Source organism: Coregonus clupeaformis, unplaced genomic scaffold, assembly GCF_020615455.1.
Source record: "Coregonus clupeaformis isolate EN_2021a unplaced genomic scaffold, ASM2061545v1 scaf0258, whole genome shotgun sequence".
NCBI classification, from domain to species: domain Eukaryota; kingdom Metazoa; phylum Chordata; class Actinopteri; order Salmoniformes; family Salmonidae; genus Coregonus; species Coregonus clupeaformis.
Window position 1 is genome coordinate 384,873 of NW_025533713.1, and position 18,414 is coordinate 403,286.

An 18,414-nucleotide genomic window follows, 5' to 3' on the forward strand; every position below is an offset into this window, starting at 1 on the left:
ACTCTATCAGACTATATCAGACTCTATATCAGACTCTATATCAGACCTATATCAGACTCTATATCAGACTCTATATCAGACTCTATATCAGACTCTATATCAGACTATATCAGACTATATCAGACTCTATATCATACTCTATATCAGACTCTATATCAGACTCTATATCAGACTCTATATCAGACTCTATATCAGACTCTATATCAGACTATATCAGACTCTATATCAGACTCTATATCAGACTCTATATCAGACTATATCAGACTCTATATCAGACTCTATATCAGACTCTATATCAGACTCTATATCAGACTCTATATCAGACTATATCACACTATATCAGACTCTATATCAGACTATATCAGACTCTATATCAGACTCTATATCAGACTATATCAGACTATATCAGACTCTATATCAGACTATATCAGACTATATATCAGACTCTATATTAAACTCTATATCAGACTCTATATCAGACTCTATATCAGACTCTATATCAGACTCTATATCAGACTATATCAGACTCTATATCTGACTCTATATCAGACTATATCAGACTCTATATCAGACTCTATATCAGACTATATCAGACTCTATATCAGACTTTGAGACTATATCAGACTCTATATCAGACTCTATATCAGACTCTATATCAGACTCTATATCAGACTATATCAGACTCTATATCAGACTATATCAGACTCTATATCAGACTCTATATCAGACTCTATATCAGACTATATCAGACTATATCAGACTCTATATCAGGCTCTATATCAGACTATATCACACTCTATATCAGACTCTATATCAGACTCTATATCAGACTATATCAGACTCTATATCAGACTCTATATCAGACTATATCAGACACTATATCAGACTCTATATCAGACTCTATATCAGACTATATCAGACTCTATATCAGACTCTATATCAGACTCTATATCAGACTATATCAGACTATATCAGACTCTATATCAGACTCTATATCAGACTATATCAGACTATATCAGACTCTATATCAGACTCTATATCAGACTATATCAGACTTTATATCAGACTCTATATCAGACTCTATATCAGACTACATATCAGACTCTATATCAGACTCTATATCAGACTCTATATCAGACTCTATATCAGACTATATCAGACTCTATATCAGACTCTATATCAGACTCTATATCAGACTATATCAGACTCTATATCAGACTCTATATCAGACTATATCAGACTCTATATCAGACTCTATATCAGACCTATATCAGACTCTATATCAGACTCTATATCAGACTCTATATCAGACTATATCAGACTATATCAGACTCTATATCAGACTCTATATCAGACTCTATATCAGACTATATCAGACTATATCCAGACTCTATATCAGACTCTATGTCAGACTCTATATCAGACTGCTATATCAGATCTATATCAGACTATATCAGACTCTATATCAGACTATATCAGACACTATATCAGACTCTATATCAGACTCTATATCAGACTCTATATCAGACTATATCAGACTCTATATCAGACTCTATATCAGACTATATCAGACTCTATATCAGATTCTATATCAGACTATATCCAGACATATCAGACTCTATATCAGACTCTATATCAGACTCTATATCAGACTATATATCAGACTCTATATCAGACTCTATATCAGACTCTATATCAGACTATATCAGACTCTATATCAGACTCTATATCAGACTCTATATCAGACTCTATATGAGACTATATCAGACTCTATATCAGACTCTATATCAGACTCTATATCAGACTCTATATCAGACTATATCAGACTCTATATCAGACTATATCAGACTATATCAGACTCTATATCAGACTCTATATCAGACTCTATATCAGACTATATCAGACTATATCAGACTCTATATCAGACTCTATATCAGACTATATCTCACTCTATATCAGACTCTATATCAGACTCTATATCAGACACTATATCAGACTCTATATCAGACTCTATATCAGACTATATCAGACTCTATATCAGACTCTATATCAGACTCTATATCAGACTATATCAGACTATATCAGACTCTATATCAGACTCTATATCAGACTATATCAGACTATATCAGACTCTATATCAGACTCTATATCAGACTATATCAGACTCTATATCAGACTCTATATCAGACTCTATATCAGACTATATATCAGACTCTATATCAGACTCTATATCAGACTCTATATCAGACTATATCAGACTCTATATCAGACTCTATATCAGACTCTATATCAGACTCTATATCAGACTATATCAGACTATATCCAGACTCTATATCAGACTATATCAGACTCTATATCAGACTATATCAGACTCTATATCAGACTCTATATCAGACTCTATATCAGACTCTATATCAGACTATATCAGACTATATCCAGACTCTATATCAGACTCTATATCAGACTCTATATCAGACTCTATATCAGACTCTATATCAGACTATATCAGACTCTATATCAGACTCTATATCAGACTCTATATCAGACTATATCAAACTCTATATCAGACTCTATATCAGACTATATCAGACTATATCAGACTCTATATCAGACTATATCAGACACTATATCAGACTCTATATCAGACTCTATATCAGACTCTATATCAGACTATATCAGACTCTATATCAGACTCTATATCAGACTATATCAGACTCTATATCAGATTCTATATCAGACTATATCAGACTATATCAGACTCTATATCAGACTCTATATCAGACTATATATCAGACTCTATATCAGACTCTATATCAGACTCTATATTAGACTATATCAGACTCTATATCAGACTCTATATCAGACTCTATATCAGACTCTATATCAGACTCTATATCAGACTATATCAGACTCTATATCAGACTCTATATCAGACTATATCAGGCTCTATATCAGACTCTATATCAGACTCTATATCAGACTCTATATCAGACTATATCAGACTCTATATCAGATTCTATATCAGACTATATCAGACTCTATATCAGACTCTATATCAGACTCTATATCAGACTCTATATCAGACTATATCAGACTATATCAGACTCTATATCATACTCTATATCAGACTCTATATCAGACTCTATATCAGACTCTATATCAGACTCTATATCAGACTCTATATCAGACTATATCAGACTCTATATCAGACTCTATATCAGACTCTATATCAGACTATATCAGACTCTATATCAGACTCTATATCAGACTCTATATCAGACTCTATATCAGACTATATCACACTATATCAGACTCTATATCAGACTATATCAGACTCTATATCAGACTATATATCAGACTATATCAGACTATATCAGACTCTATATCAGACTATATCAGACTATATATCCAGACTCTATATCAGACTCTATATCAGACTCTATATCAGACTCTATATCAGACTCTATATCAGACTATATCAGACTCTATATCAGACTCTATATCAGACTATATCAGACTCTATATCCAGACTCTATATCAGACTATATCAGACTCTATATCAGACTCTATGAGACTATATCAGACTCTATATCAGACTCTATATCAGACTCTATATCAGACTCTATATCAGACTATATCAGACTCTATATCAGACTATATCAGACTCTATATCAGACTCTATATCAGACTCTATATCAGACTCTATATCAGACTATATCAGACTATATCAGACTCTATATCAGACTCTATATCAGACTATATCACACTCTATATCAGACTCTATATCAGACTCTATATCTGACTCTATATCAGACTATATCAGACTCTATATCAGACTCTATATCAGACTATATCAGACACTATATCAGACTCTATATCAGACTCTATATCAGACTATATCAGACTCTATATCAGACTCTATATCAGACTCTATATCAGACTATATCAGACTATATCAGACTCTATATCAGACTCTATATCAGACTATATCAGACTATATCAGACTCTATATCAGACTCTATATCAGACTATATCAGACTCTATATCAGACTCTATATCAGACTCTATATCAGACTATATATCAGACTCTATATCAGACTCTATATCAGACTCTATATCAGACTATATCAGACTCTATATCAGACTCTATATCAGACTCTATATCAGACTATATCAGACTCTATATCAGACTCTATATCAGACTATATCAGACTCTATATCAGACTCTATATCAGACTATATCAGACTCTATATCAGACTCTATATCAGACTCTATATCAGACTCTATATCAGACTATATCAGACTATATCAGACTCTATATCAGACTCTATATCAGACTCTATATCAGACTCTATATCAGACTATATCAGACTCTATATCAGACTATATCAGACTATATCAGACTCTATATCAGACTCTATATCAGACTCTATATCAGACTATATCAGACTATATCAGACTCTATATCAGACTCTATATCAGACTATATCTCACTCTATATCAGACTCTATATCAGACTCTATATCAGACACTATATCAGACTCTATATCAGACTCTATATCAGACTATATCAGACTCTATATCAGACTCTATATCAGACTCTATATCAGACTATATCAGACTATATCAGACTCTATATCAGACTCTATATCAGACTATATCAGACTATATCAGACTCTATATCAGACTCTATATCAGACTATATCAGACTCTATATCAGACTCTATATCAGACTCTATATCAGACTATATATCAGACTCTATATCAGACTCTATATCAGACTCTATATCAGACTATATCAGACTCTATATCAGACTCTATATCAGACTCTATATCAGACTCTATATCAGACTATATCAGACTATATCAGACTCTATATCAGACTATATCAGACTCTATATCAGACTATATCAGACTATATCAGACTCTATATCAGACTCTATATCAGACTCTATATCAGACTATATCAGACTATATCAGACTCTATATCAGACTCTATATCAGACTCTATATCAGACTCTATATCAGACTCTATATCAGACTATATCAGACTCTATATCAGACTCTATATCAGACTCTATATCAGACTATATCAAACTCTATATCAGACTCTATATCAGACTATATCAGACTATATCAGACTCTATATCAGACTATATCAGACACTATATCAGACTCTATATCAGACTCTATATCAGACTCTATATCAGACTATATCAGACTCTATATCAGACTCTATATCAGACTATATCAGACTCTATATCAGATTCTATATCAGACTATATCAGACTATATCAGACTCTATATCAGACTCTATATCAGACTATATATCAGACTCTATATCAGACTCTATATCAGACTCTATATTAGACTATATCAGACTCTATATCAGACTCTATATCAGACTCTATATCAGACTCTATATCAGACTCTATATCAGACTATATCAGACTCTATATCAGACTCTATATCAGACTATATCAGACTCTATATCAGACTCTATATCAGACTCTATATCAGACTCTATATCAGACTATATCAGACTATATCAGACTCTATATCAGACTATATCAGACTCTATATCAGACTCTATATCAGACTCTATATCAGACTATATCAGACTATATCAGACTCTATATCATACTCTATATCAGACTCTATATCAGACTCTATATCAGACTCTATATCAGACTCTATATCAGACTATATCAGACTCTATATCAGACTCTATATCAGACTCTATATCAGATCTATATCAGACTCCTATATCAGACTCTATATCAGACTCTATATCAGACTATATCACACTATATCAGACTCTATATCAGACTATATCAGACTCTATATCAGACTATATATCAGACTATATCAGACTATATCAGACTCTATATCAGACTATATCAGACTATATATCAGACTCTATATCAGACTCTATATCAGACTCTATATCAGACTCTATATCAGACTCTATATCAGACTATATCAGACTCTATATCAGACTCTATATCAGACTATATCAGACTCTATATCAGACTCTATATCAGACTATATCAGACTCTATATCAGACTCTATATGAGACTATATCAGACTCTATATCAGACTCTATATCAGACTCTATATCAGACTCTATATCAGACTATATCAGACTCTATATCAGACTATATCAGACTCTATATCAGACTCTATATCAGACTCTATATCAGACTCTATATCAGACTATATCAGACTATATCAGACTCTATATCAGACTCTATATCAGACTATATCACACTCTATATCAGACTCTATATCAGACTCTATATCTGACTCTATATCAGACTATATCAGACTCTATATCAGACTCTATATCAGACTATATCAGACACTATATCAGACTCTATATCAGACTCTATATCAGACTATATCAGACTCTATATCAGACTCTATATCAGACTCTATATCAGACTATATCAGACTATATCAGACTCTATATCAGACTCTATATCAGACTATATCAGACTATATCAGACTCTATATCAGACTCTATATCAGACTATATCAGACTCTATATCAGACTCTATATCAGACTCTATATCAGACTATATATCAGACTCTATATCAGACTCTATATCAGACTCTATATCAGACTCTATATCAGACTATATCAGACTCTATATCAGACTCTATATCAGACTCTATATCAGACTATATCAGACTCTATATCAGACTCTATATCAGACTATATCAGACTCTATATCAGACTCTATATCAGACTATATCAGACTCTATATCAGACTCTATATCAGACTCTATATCAGACTCTATATCAGACTATATCAGACTATATCAGACTCTATATCAGACTCTATATCAGACTCTATATCAGACTCTATATCAGACTCTATATCAGACTATATCAGACTATATCAGACTCTATATCAGACTCTATATCAGACTATATCAGACTCTATATCAGACTATATCAGACTCTATATCAGACTCTATATCAGACTCTATATCAGACTATATCAGACTATATCAGACTCTATATCAGACTCTATATCAGACTCTATATCAGACTATATCAGACTATATCAGACTCTATATCAGACTCTATATCAGACTATATCAGACTCTATATCAGACTCTATATCAGACTATATATCAGACTCTATATCAGACTCTATATCAGACTATATCAGACTCTATATCAGACTCTATATCAGACTCTATATCAGACTATATCAGACTCTATATCAGACTATATCAGACTCTATATCAGACTCTATATCAGACTCTATATCAGACTCTATATCAGACTATATCAGACTCTATATCAGACTATATATCAGACTCTATATCAGTCTGTCTGCTTCCTGGTTGGGCCAGGCAGGAAAGAGAGATGGAACGTGTCTGTCTGATCTGAGTCAGTGAGTCATCTGAGCTGCTGCTTTCCTTTCCTGCTCCATGACATTGTTCCTGTAGGTGAATACCTCTCAGATTCAACACAAACACTAGACTTAAAAGGGTCAATAAACATTACTCAACACAAAATTGTCAACCGAACAACATTTTCTGATTACTCAACCCAAAATGAACATCTCTCCTCTGCCACTCTTTAAACATTTGTCATGGTGTTGGTAAGGATTAATAATGCAAGGGTTGCTTTCTATGCTTGTATGACTGGACGGTAAACATCACAAATATATTTTCAATGGAGATAGAATTTAATACAGAACAATTCTGAGGAATTGGTTTCTTTTTGTTTCTCAAAAAGAGGAAGAGACAAAATGTCCAAATGTTTTAGTCATTTCCCTATTTTGTTGGCAGCGATATCCCAAGACAGCTGAAAGGCTTAAGGTTTTCTCTTTCGATTGTCAGAACTGTATGTGGTTGTCTCTGTAGGCTATAGGCTATATGTACTGTGAGAAACTGTTAGAATAGATTTTCTCTATAAAAATGTTGACTATGTGACAGAAGAATGTAGCTTTGGCATTTAGCTACTGTGCTCCTAGCATGTTGTTAGTCTGGATGTGTCCCAAATGGCATCCTATTCCCTATATAGGGCACTACTGGACCCTGGTCAAAAGTAGTGCACTACATAGGGAATAGGGTGCCATTTGGGACACCGACTGAGACATGACTGACTGGACTGACAGAGCAGCTGAACCAATGGGAACACAGGCTGAGACATGACTGACTGGACTGACAGAGCAGCTGAACCAAAGGGAACTGGCTGACAGGGGAATGTTCTCTGTCATTTTCAAGGATATCTTTTTTTCCTCACACTTTCTTTCTCGTGACCATTTCCTTTTGCGTTCGTTTGGTGGTTAATTCTGTGAAGAATGTCAAAATCATATGACTATTAAATCCTGTTGTTTCTCTCTCTCTCTTCTTGTCAGAGCAGCCAAGTTCTCAAGCTTTCTTTCCATGCTTTGAATCTACCCGGCCATGTACACACAAACACATTGACTTATTTATTAAATGTTATTATTTGTCTATTCTGGAACAACACAAACACATAATTATTTACATACTTACATGAAATACTTCTGTATTCAGACACTACTACTCCATGATGTATTTCTACTACTCCATCTTGTGTTTCTACTACTCCATCTTGTGTTTCTACTACTCCATGATGTGTTTCTACTACTCCATGATGTGTTTCTACTACTCCATCTTGTGTTTCTACTACTCCATCTTGTGTTTCTACTACTCCATGATGTGTTTCTACTACTCCATGATGTGTTTCTACTACTCCATCTTGTGTTTCTACTACTCCATCTTGTGTTTCTACTACTCCATGATGTGATTTTACTACTCCATCTTGTGTTTCTACTACTCCATGATGTGTTTCTACTACTCCATCTTGTGTTTCTACTACTCCATCTTGTGTTTCTACTACTCCATGATGTGATTTTACTACTCCATCTTGTGTTTCTACTACTACATGATGTGTTTCTACTACTCCATCTTGTGTTTCTACTACTCCATCTTGTGTTTCTACTACTCCATGATGTGTTTCTACTACTCCATGATGTGTTTCTACTACTCCATCTTGTGTTTCTACTACTCCATGATGTGTTTTTACTATTCCATGTGTTTCTACTACTCCATCTTGTGTTTCTACTACTCCATCTTGTGTTTCTACTACTCCATCTTGTGTTTCTACTACTCCATGATGTGTTTCTACTACTCCATGATGTGTTTCTACTACTCCATGATGTGTTTCTACTACTCCATCTTGTGTTTCTACTACTCCATCTTGTGTTTCTACTACTCCATGATGTGTTTCTACTACTCCATCTTGTGTTTCTACTACTCCATGATGTGTTTCTACTACTCCATGATGTGTTTCTACTACTCCATGATGTGTTTCTACTACTCCATCTTGTGTTTCTACTACTCCATCTTGTGTTTCTACTACTCCATGATGTGTTTTTACTATTCCATGTGTTTCTACTACTCCATCTTGTGTTTCTACTACTCCATCTTGTGTTTCTACTACTCCATCTTGTGTTTCTACTACTCCATCTTGTGTTTCTACTACTCCATCTTGTGTTTCTACTACTCCATCTTGTGTTTCTACTACTCCATGATCTGTTTCTACTACTCCATGATGTGTTTCTACTACTCCATCTTGTGTTTCTACTACTCCATCTTGTGTTTCTACTACTCCATGATGTGTTTCTACTACTCCATGATGGCAGCCAGGGCTGTCTTCTCTCACTCCTATGCCTCAACTCCCCCACCACACACCTCACTCCTTTCTCAGCCCCATGCCCCACCCCTCACCCCCCTATATTTTTTACTGCTGAGCATTGTTAGCGCTCTTTTGGTGATCTGTGCTGATTGGCAGTGTTTCTGCTAGCAGGCTAGGAGAGGAGGGTTGGGGTGGAGAGAGGGAGGGAGGGTTGGGTAGCATTGTTCTCCTAGCCTACTGTACCACTGAGCTTCCCCAGACACTTCTCTCTTACTTCTCTCTCTCTCCTCTCTCCCCAGACCAGGGCTCAGTTCAGTGGAATGTCAGCTATGTGCCAGGCCTCTCCACAGAACCGTCTAGGTGAGGGAGAGGGAGAGGGAGAGGAAGAGAGAGAGAGGTAGCATTCCAGGGGGTGTGTTGTGGTATCCCAGGTGTGTTGTGGTATCCCAGGTGTGTTGTGGTATCCCAGGTGTGTTGTGGTATCCCAGGTGTGTTGTGGTATCCCAGGTGTGTTGTGGTATCCCAGGTGTGTTGTGGTGTCATTTGGGATGTACCCTTGTTTGGAATTGCAACTGGAGTTTTATTCACCCGGCATGTTAACCTTCATCCTAAAAGAGGCCAAGTTGTTGTTGGCGTCAGTCACAGGCTTAATTAGGAAATGTGTTGATGATGTTGTGCCCACAATAACAATCTGGACCCCAACCAAAAACCCTGGATGAACAGAGATATCCGTACCATGCTGAGAGCCCGTTCTGCAGCATTCAATGTCAGCAGAATGAACCCAGATGACTCGGCGGCGTGCGAAAGCAGGTACAAGCTCCTCAAAGCCATTAGCGACGCAAAATGACAATACAGACTCAAACTTGAATTGATGTTCGACAACTCAGACACACAACGCATTTAGCAAGGACTACACACTATCACAGACTACAAATGCAAATCCAGCTGTGCGGTGCCCATCGAAGCCTCCGTTCCAGATTAACTTAACGTATTCTACGCTCGCTTTCGAGGCAGACAATACCGAGCCATCCAAGAAGACTAGCTGCTCCGGACAACCAGGTGCTTTTGCTCTCCGAGGCTGACTTGAGGAAATACACTCAAAAGAGTGAATTGGCCCAGATGGCATCCCTGGCTGCATCCTCAGAGTCTGTGCTGACCAGCTGGCGGGTATCTTCTCAGACATCTTTGACCTGTCCCTGTAGTCCACACCTATTTCAAGGAGACCACCGTTGTCCGAGTGCCCAAGAAAAACAAAGGGGACATGCCTAAATGACTATCGCCCCATCGCACTCACCCCAATCATCATGAAGTGCTTAAAGAGGCTGGTCATGGCCCACAACAAGGCCAGCGTGCCAGGCACACTGGACCCACTCCAATCTGCCACAGATCCACAAGGCACACTGGACCCACTCCAATCTGCCACAGATCCACAGAAGGTGCCAGAAGGTGCCATTGCCATTCGCACGGCTGTAATCTATCTGGATAAGAGCAACACCTACAGCGAGCTCCAACAGTACTGGGACAGTGACACATTCTTTGTAGTTTTGGCTCTGTACTCCAGCACTTTGGGATTTGATTCGTTATTTTCATCCATATCAGGTGAACCGTTTCCAAATTACAGTACTTTTTGTACATACAGTAGTCCCCCCCATTTTAGGGGACCAAAAGTATTGGGACAAATTCACTCACAGTGCATTCGGAAAGTATTCAGACCCCTTGACGTTTTCCACATTTTGTTACGTTACAGCCTTATTCTAAAATGGATTAAACAAAAAAAATCCTCAGCAGTCTACACACAATACCCCATAATGACAAAGTGAAAACAGTTTTTTTTATAAATTTTAGCAAATGTATTAAGAAATTAAAAACAGAAATACCTTTACATAAGTATTCAGAACCTTTGCTATGAGACTCGAAATTGAGCTCAGGTGCATCCTGTTTCCATTGAGCATCCTTGAGATGTTTCTACAACTTGATTGGAGTCCACCTGGGCTAAATTGAATTGATTGGACATGATTTGGAAAGGCACACATCTGTCTATATAAGGTCCCACAGTTGACTGCATGTCAGAGCAAAAACCAAGCCATGAGGTTGAAGGAATTGTCCGTAGAACTCCGAGACAGGATTGTGTCGAGGCACAGATCTGGGGAAGGGTACCAAAACATTTCTGCAGCATTGAAGGTCCCCAAGAACACAGTGGCCTCCATCATTCTTAAATGGAAGACGTTTGGAACCACCAAGACTCTTCCTAGAGCTGGCCGCTCGGCCAAACTGAGCAATCGAGGGAGAAGGGTCTTGGTCAGGGAGGTGACCAAGAACCCGATGGTCACTCTGACAGAGCTCTAGAGTTCCTCTGTGGAGATGGGAGAAACTTCCAGAAGGACAACCATCTCTGTAGCACTCCACCAATCAGGCCTTTATGGTAGAGTGGCCAGACGGAAGCCACTCCTCAGTAAAAAGGCACATGACAGCCCGCTTGGAGTTTGCCAAAAGACACCTAAAGACTCTCAGACCATGAGAAACAAGATTATCTGGTCTGATGAAACCAAGATTGAACTCTTTGGCCTGAATGCAAAGTGTCACGTCTGGAGGAAACCTGGCACCATCGAGGCAAAGATGAACGGAGCAAAGAACAGAGAGATCCTTGATGAAAACCTGCTAAAGGGCGCTCAGGACCTCAGACTGGGGCAAAGGTTCACCTTCCAACAGGACAACAACCCTAAGCACACTGCCAAGACAACGCAGGAGTGGCTTCGGGACAAGTCTCTGAATGACCTTGAGTGGCCCAGCCAGAGCCCGGACTTGAACCCGATCGAACATCTCTGGAGAGACCTGAAAATAGCTGTACAGTGACGATCCCATCCAACCTGAGAGAGCTTGAGAGGATCTGCAGAGAAGAATGGGAGAAACTCCCCAAATACAGGTGTGCCAAGCTTGTAGCATCATACCCAAGATGACTCGAGGCTGTAATCGCTGCCAAAGGGGCTTCAACAAAGTACTGAGTAAAGGGTCTGAATATTTATGTAAATGTAATATATCCGTTGTTCTTTTTTTTAGAAATTGGCAAAAATTTCAACAAACCTGTTTTTGTTTTGTCATTATGGGGTACTGTGTGTAGATTGATGAGGGAAAAACAATGTAATACATTTTTGAATGAGGCTGTAACGTAACAAATGAATTTGTCCCAATACCTTTGGTCCCCTAAAATAGGGGGACTATGTGCAAAAAGTGCAATCATTTCTAAATGGCTCACCCGATATGGATGAAAATACCCTCAAATTAAAGCTGACAGTCTGCACTTTAACCTCATAGTCATTGTATAATTTCAAATCCCAAAGTGCTGGAGTACAGAGCCAAAACAAAACAAAAATGTGTCACTGTCCTAATACTTTTGGAGCTCACTGTATGTGAGAATGCTGTTAATTGACTACAGTTTAGCATTCAAACTATTGTTCCCTCCAAGCTCGACACCAAGCTCAGAGCCCTGGGTCTGGACACCACCCTCTGCAACTGGATCCTGGACTTCCTGACTGGCAGACCACGGGCTGTGAGGATTGGCAACAACACCTTCTCCACACTGACTCAACACAGGGGCCCCCCAGGGTTGTGTCCTCTGCCCTCTGCTCTATTCCCTGTTCACCCATGACTGTTTGGCTTTGCACGACACCAACTCCATCTTCAAGTTTTCTGTTGACATCACAGCTGTAGGCCTGATAACCAACAATGATGAGTCAGCCTATAGGGAGGAGGTAAGTGGACTGGCATTGTGGACAACAACCTCTCGCTCAACGTCAGCAAAATAAAGGAGTTGATTGTTGACTTCAGGAAGCGGAGGAGGGAACATGCCCCGATCCACCTCAACAGGACTACAGTAGAGAGAGTCAGCAGTTTGAAGTTCCACATCACCGAGGACTTGACGTGGACCAACAACACCACCACTCTTGTCAAGAGGGCGCAACAGCGTCTTTACATCATAAGGCAGCTGAAGAAATTCGGCATGCCACCCCATGCCCTCTCCAAATACTACCGCTGTGCCATCAAAAGCTCCCTGACCTTCCTGCTCCCAGGAATTGCTCCGTCCAGGACCGTAAGGCTATCCAGTGGGTGGTGAAGATGGCCCAGTACATCACTGTTACCGTGCTCCCACCCATCCAGGACATCTACTAGAAACGGTGCCTGAGGAAGGCATGCAGCACCATCAAGGACCCCAGACACCCCCCAGCCACGAGCCGTTCACTCCCTTACCGTCGGGCAGACGGTATCTGAGCATGAGGTCTGATATCAACAGGCTCAGAGACAGTTTCTACCCGCCAGCCATCAGACTGTATTGGAGCATGAGGTCTGATACCAACAGGCTCAGAGACAGTTTCTATCTACAAGCCATCAGACTGCTGAACACTTGAACTGGACTGACCACCTGCTCTGATTCTCTGCACTTTAGCACACAGGCACTCACTCACACACACAACCACAGAGAGATACACACACACACACACACACACACACACACACACACACACATATATATTTATATATATATATATATATACTGAACAAAAATATAAATGCAACATGTAAAGTGTTGATCCCATGTTTCATGAGCTGAAATAAAAGATCCCAGAAATTGTCCATATGCACAAAAAGCTTATTTCTCTCAAATGTTGTGCACAAATTTGTTTACATCCCTGTTAGTGAGCATTTCTCCTTTGCCAAGATAATCCATCCACCTGACAGGTGTGGCATATCAAGAAGCTGATTAAACAGCATGATCATTACACAGGTGCACTTTGTGCTGGGGACAATAAAAGGCCACTCTAAAATGTGCAGTTTTGTCACACAACACAATGCCACAGATGTCTCAAGTTTTGAGGGAGCGTGCAATTGGCATGCTGACTGCAGGAATGTCCACCAGAGCTGTTGCCAGATAATTAAATGTTAATTTTCTTTTTCATCTGCGGGATCCAGGTGGCTGGGAGTCCAGCCACCCGGACAGCTGATGAAACTGTGGGTTTGCACAACTGAAGAATTTCTGCACAAACTGTCAGAAACCGTCTCAGGGAAGCTCATCTGCGTGCTCATCGTCCTCACCAGGGTCTTGACCTGACTGCAGTTCGACGTCGTAACCGACTTCAGTGGGCAAATGCTCACCTTGGATGGCCACTGGCACGCTGAAGATGTGTGCTCTTCTAATGAATCCCAGTTTCAACTGGACCGGGCAGATGGCAGACAGCTTGTTTGGCGTTGTGTGGGCGAGCGGTTTGCTGATGTCAACGTTGTGAACAGAGTGCCCCATGGTGGCGGTGGGGTTATGGTATGGGCAGGCATAAACTATGGACAACAAACGCAATTGCATTTAATTGATGGCAATTTGAATGCACAGAGATACCATGACGAGATCCTGAGGCCCATTCATCTGCTGCCATCACCTCATGTTCCAGCATGATAATGCACGGCACCATGTTGCAAAGATTTGTACACAATTCCTGGAAGCTGAAAATGTCCCAGTTCTTCCATGGCCTGCATACTCACCAGACATGTCACGCATTGAGCATGTTTGGGATGCTCTGGATCGACGTGTACGACAGCGTGTTCCAGTTTTACCAATATTCAGCAACTTCGCACAGCCATTGAAGAGGAGTGGGACAACATCCCACTGGCCACAATCAACAGCCTGATCAACTCTATGTGAAGGAGATGTGTCGCGCTGCATGAGGCAAATGCTGGTCACACCAGATAGACTGGTTTTCTGATCCACGGCCCTACCTTTTTTTTAAGGTATCTGTGACCAACAGATGCATATCTGTATTTCCAGTCATGTGAAATCCATAGATTAGGGCCTAATGAATTTATTTCAATTGACTGATTTCCTTCTATGAACTGTAACTCAGTAAAATCTTTGAAAGTGATGAATGTTGCATTTATATTTTTGTTCAGTGTACATTCACACTATACACACACATCACAACTGCTGCTACCAGCTTCCTATTATGATTGCTAAATATTGCACAATTTAAACACTTGCCTGGTTCTGGATCAGATGACCTGCCTGCCTCTATCTGGCCTGGTTCTGGATCAGATGACCTGCCTGCCTCTATCTGGCCTGGTTCTGGATCAGATGACCTGCCTGCCTCTATCTGGCCTGGTTGTCTGTTAAGATTAATAGGGTGCTCTTACGTGAACAGTAGGCCTACATAAAAGCAAGGGGGTAGAGGATACGAACCCGGTTTAGTGTAAGGGTTAGGTTTAGGGGGTAGGGGGTGCATTCCAGAGCCTGGGGGCAGAGCAGCTGAAGGAGGAGCGGAGGGAGGGGCAGGGGGCTGTTGTCTGTTGGTCCTGGAGACCAGCAGAGGAGGAGCAGAGGGAGGGGCAGGGGGGCTGTTGTCTGTTGGTCCTGGAGACCAGCAGAGGAGGAGCGGAGGGAGGGGCAGGGGGGCTGTTGTCTGTTGGTCCTGGAGACCAGCAGAGGAGGAGCGGAGGGAGGGGCAGGGGGCTGTTGTCTGTTGGTCCTGGAGACAAGCAGAGGAGGAGCGGAGGGAGGGGCAGGGGGCTGTTGTCTGTTGGTCCTGGAGACCAGCAGAGGAGGAGCAGAGGGAGGGGCAGGGGGCTGTTGTCTGTTGGTCCTGGAGACCAGCAGAGGAGGAGCGGAGGGAGGGGCAGGGGGCTGTTGTCTGTTGGTCCTGGAGACAAGCAGAGGAGGAGCGGGAGGGAGGGGCAGGGGGCTGTTGTCTGTTGGTCCTGGAGACCAGCAGAGGAGGAGCAGAGGGAGGGGCAGGGGGCTGTTGTCTGTTGGTCCTGGAGACAAGCAGAGGAGGAGCGGAGGGAGGGGCAGGGGGCTGTTGTCTGTTGGTCCTGGAGACCAGCAGAGGAGGAGCAGAGGGAGGGGCAGGGGGGCTGTTGTCTGTTGGTCCTGGAGACAAGCAGAGGAGGAGCGGAGGGAGGGGGCAGGGGGCTGTTGTCTGTTGGTCCTGGAGACAAGCAGAGGAGGAGCGGAGGGAGGGGCAGGGGGCTGTTGTCTGTTGGTCCTGGAGACCAGCAGAGGAGGAGCAGAGGGAGGGGCAGGGGGGCTGTTGTCTGTTGGTCCTGGAGACAAGCAGAGGAGGAGCGGAGGGAGGGGCAGGGGGCTGTTGTCTGTTGGTCCTGGAGACAAGCAGAGGAGGAGCGGAGGGAGGGGCAGGGGGCTGTTGTCTGTTGGTCCTGGAGACCAGCAGAGGAGGAGCAGAGGGAGGGGCAGGGGGCTGTTGTCTGTTGGTCCTGGAGACAAGCAGAGGAGGAGCGGAGGGAGGGGCAGGGGGCTGTTGTCTGTTGGTCCTGGTTGGGTTTCAGTTTACTCTTCTTTATTACCATCCAATATTAAAGGGAAACCAACACCAAGCTCACCTCGGCTCCATGCTCGGCCAACTTACCAGTTCCTGTTACTTCCTGTTTCTACAGACCATGGGCCTTGTTGTTGATAATAGATAGTTGTAGATAATATCTAGTTGTTGATAGTAGCTAGTTGTTGATAGTATCTAGTTGTTTATAGTATATAGTTGTTGATAGTATCTAGTTGTTGATAGTATCTAGTTGTTGATAATATCTAGTTGTTGATAATATCTAGTTGTTGATAATATCTAGTTGTTGATAGTATCTAGTTGTTGATAGTATCTAGTTGTTGATAATATCTAGTTGTTGATAATATCTAGTTGTTGATAATATCTAGTTGTTGATAATATCTAGTTGTTGATAATATCTAGTTGTTGATAGTATCTAGTTGTTGATAGTATCTAGTTGTTGATAATATCTAGTTGTTTATAATATCTAGTTGTTGATAGTATCTAGTTGTTGATAGTAGCTAGTTGTTGATAATATCTAGTTGTTTATAATATCTAGTTGTTGATAATAGCTAGTTGTTGATAATAGATAGTTGTTGATAGTATCTAGTTGTTGATAATATCTAGTTGTTGATAATATCTAGTTGTTTATAGTATCTAGTTGTTGATATTACCTAGTCGTTGATAATATCTAGTTGTTTATAATATCTAGTTGTTGATAATAGCTAGTTGTTGATAATAGATAGTTGTTGATAGTATCTAGTTGTTGATTATAGCTAGTTGTTGATAATATCTAGTTGTTGATAGTATCTAGTTGTTGATAGTATCTAGTTGTTGATAGTATCTAGTTGTTGATTATAGCTAGTTGTTGATAACAATCACTCATTAAGACCAGGTGTGGCCAATTATTGGGCGCGATCAACACACCTGAACACACTTAACAAGATGGAGGATAGAGAGAGTTTTGTTGACGCTGAGAACGTAATGTATGTTTTTTAATAACATTCTTAGAACACTCTTTGAACGTTACTAATGTTTTCTTGTGTTTTTTTTAATGAGAAATGTTCTTAATGTTCTGAGAACATGACTTTAAATATAACTTTAAATGGAACCTGCAGAAAACGTTATGCTGAAGTACTGAAATTCCCACTGAAGAACATTTCTTAATGTTCTCTGAACGTTCTGAGAACATTACTTTAAATAGAACCATGAGGAAACCTGGTGGAAACGTTATGCTGAAGTATTGAAATTCCCACAGAAGAATGTTGTTTCTTAACGTTCTCTGGAGTATTTGAGAACATTCCCAATGTTCTTAATGTTCTGAGAACATGACCTTATAGAGACCTCAACTGATGTATAGAACAATCTTAAAATTATCTACTTTGGTTTAGATAAAAGCATTATGAAACCTCTAACA

At 40.0% G+C, this 18,414-nt stretch overlaps 2 protein-coding genes across 5 annotated transcripts in view; one reads left to right on the forward strand and one right to left on the reverse strand.

The window, feature by feature from the left end:
• The window catches only part of LOC123484286 (cell surface glycoprotein 1-like), a 36,949-nt gene extending 19,874 nt beyond the window's left edge, over window positions 1–17,075 (reverse strand). The window contains exons 1-2 of the mRNA XM_045214452.1: window positions 17,065–17,075; window positions 15,862–16,938 (exon numbers count right to left, since the gene is read on the reverse strand). Coding sequence (XP_045070387.1) covers window positions 15,862–16,938; window positions 17,065–17,075 — 1,088 coding nt within the window. The remainder of the gene's footprint in view (window positions 1–15,861; window positions 16,939–17,064) is intronic.
• The window catches only part of LOC121583629 (polypyrimidine tract-binding protein 3-like), a 116,357-nt gene that overhangs the window by 33,023 nt on the left and 64,920 nt on the right, over window positions 1–18,414 (forward strand). The window contains exon 2 of one of the 4 annotated variants that reach the window (XM_045214446.1): window positions 9,987–10,047. The exons of the other annotated variants lie outside the window; for them this stretch is intronic. The gene's annotated coding sequence lies outside the window, so the exon portion shown is untranslated. The remainder of the gene's footprint in view (window positions 1–9,986; window positions 10,048–18,414) is intronic. 4 annotated transcript variants of the gene reach the window in all.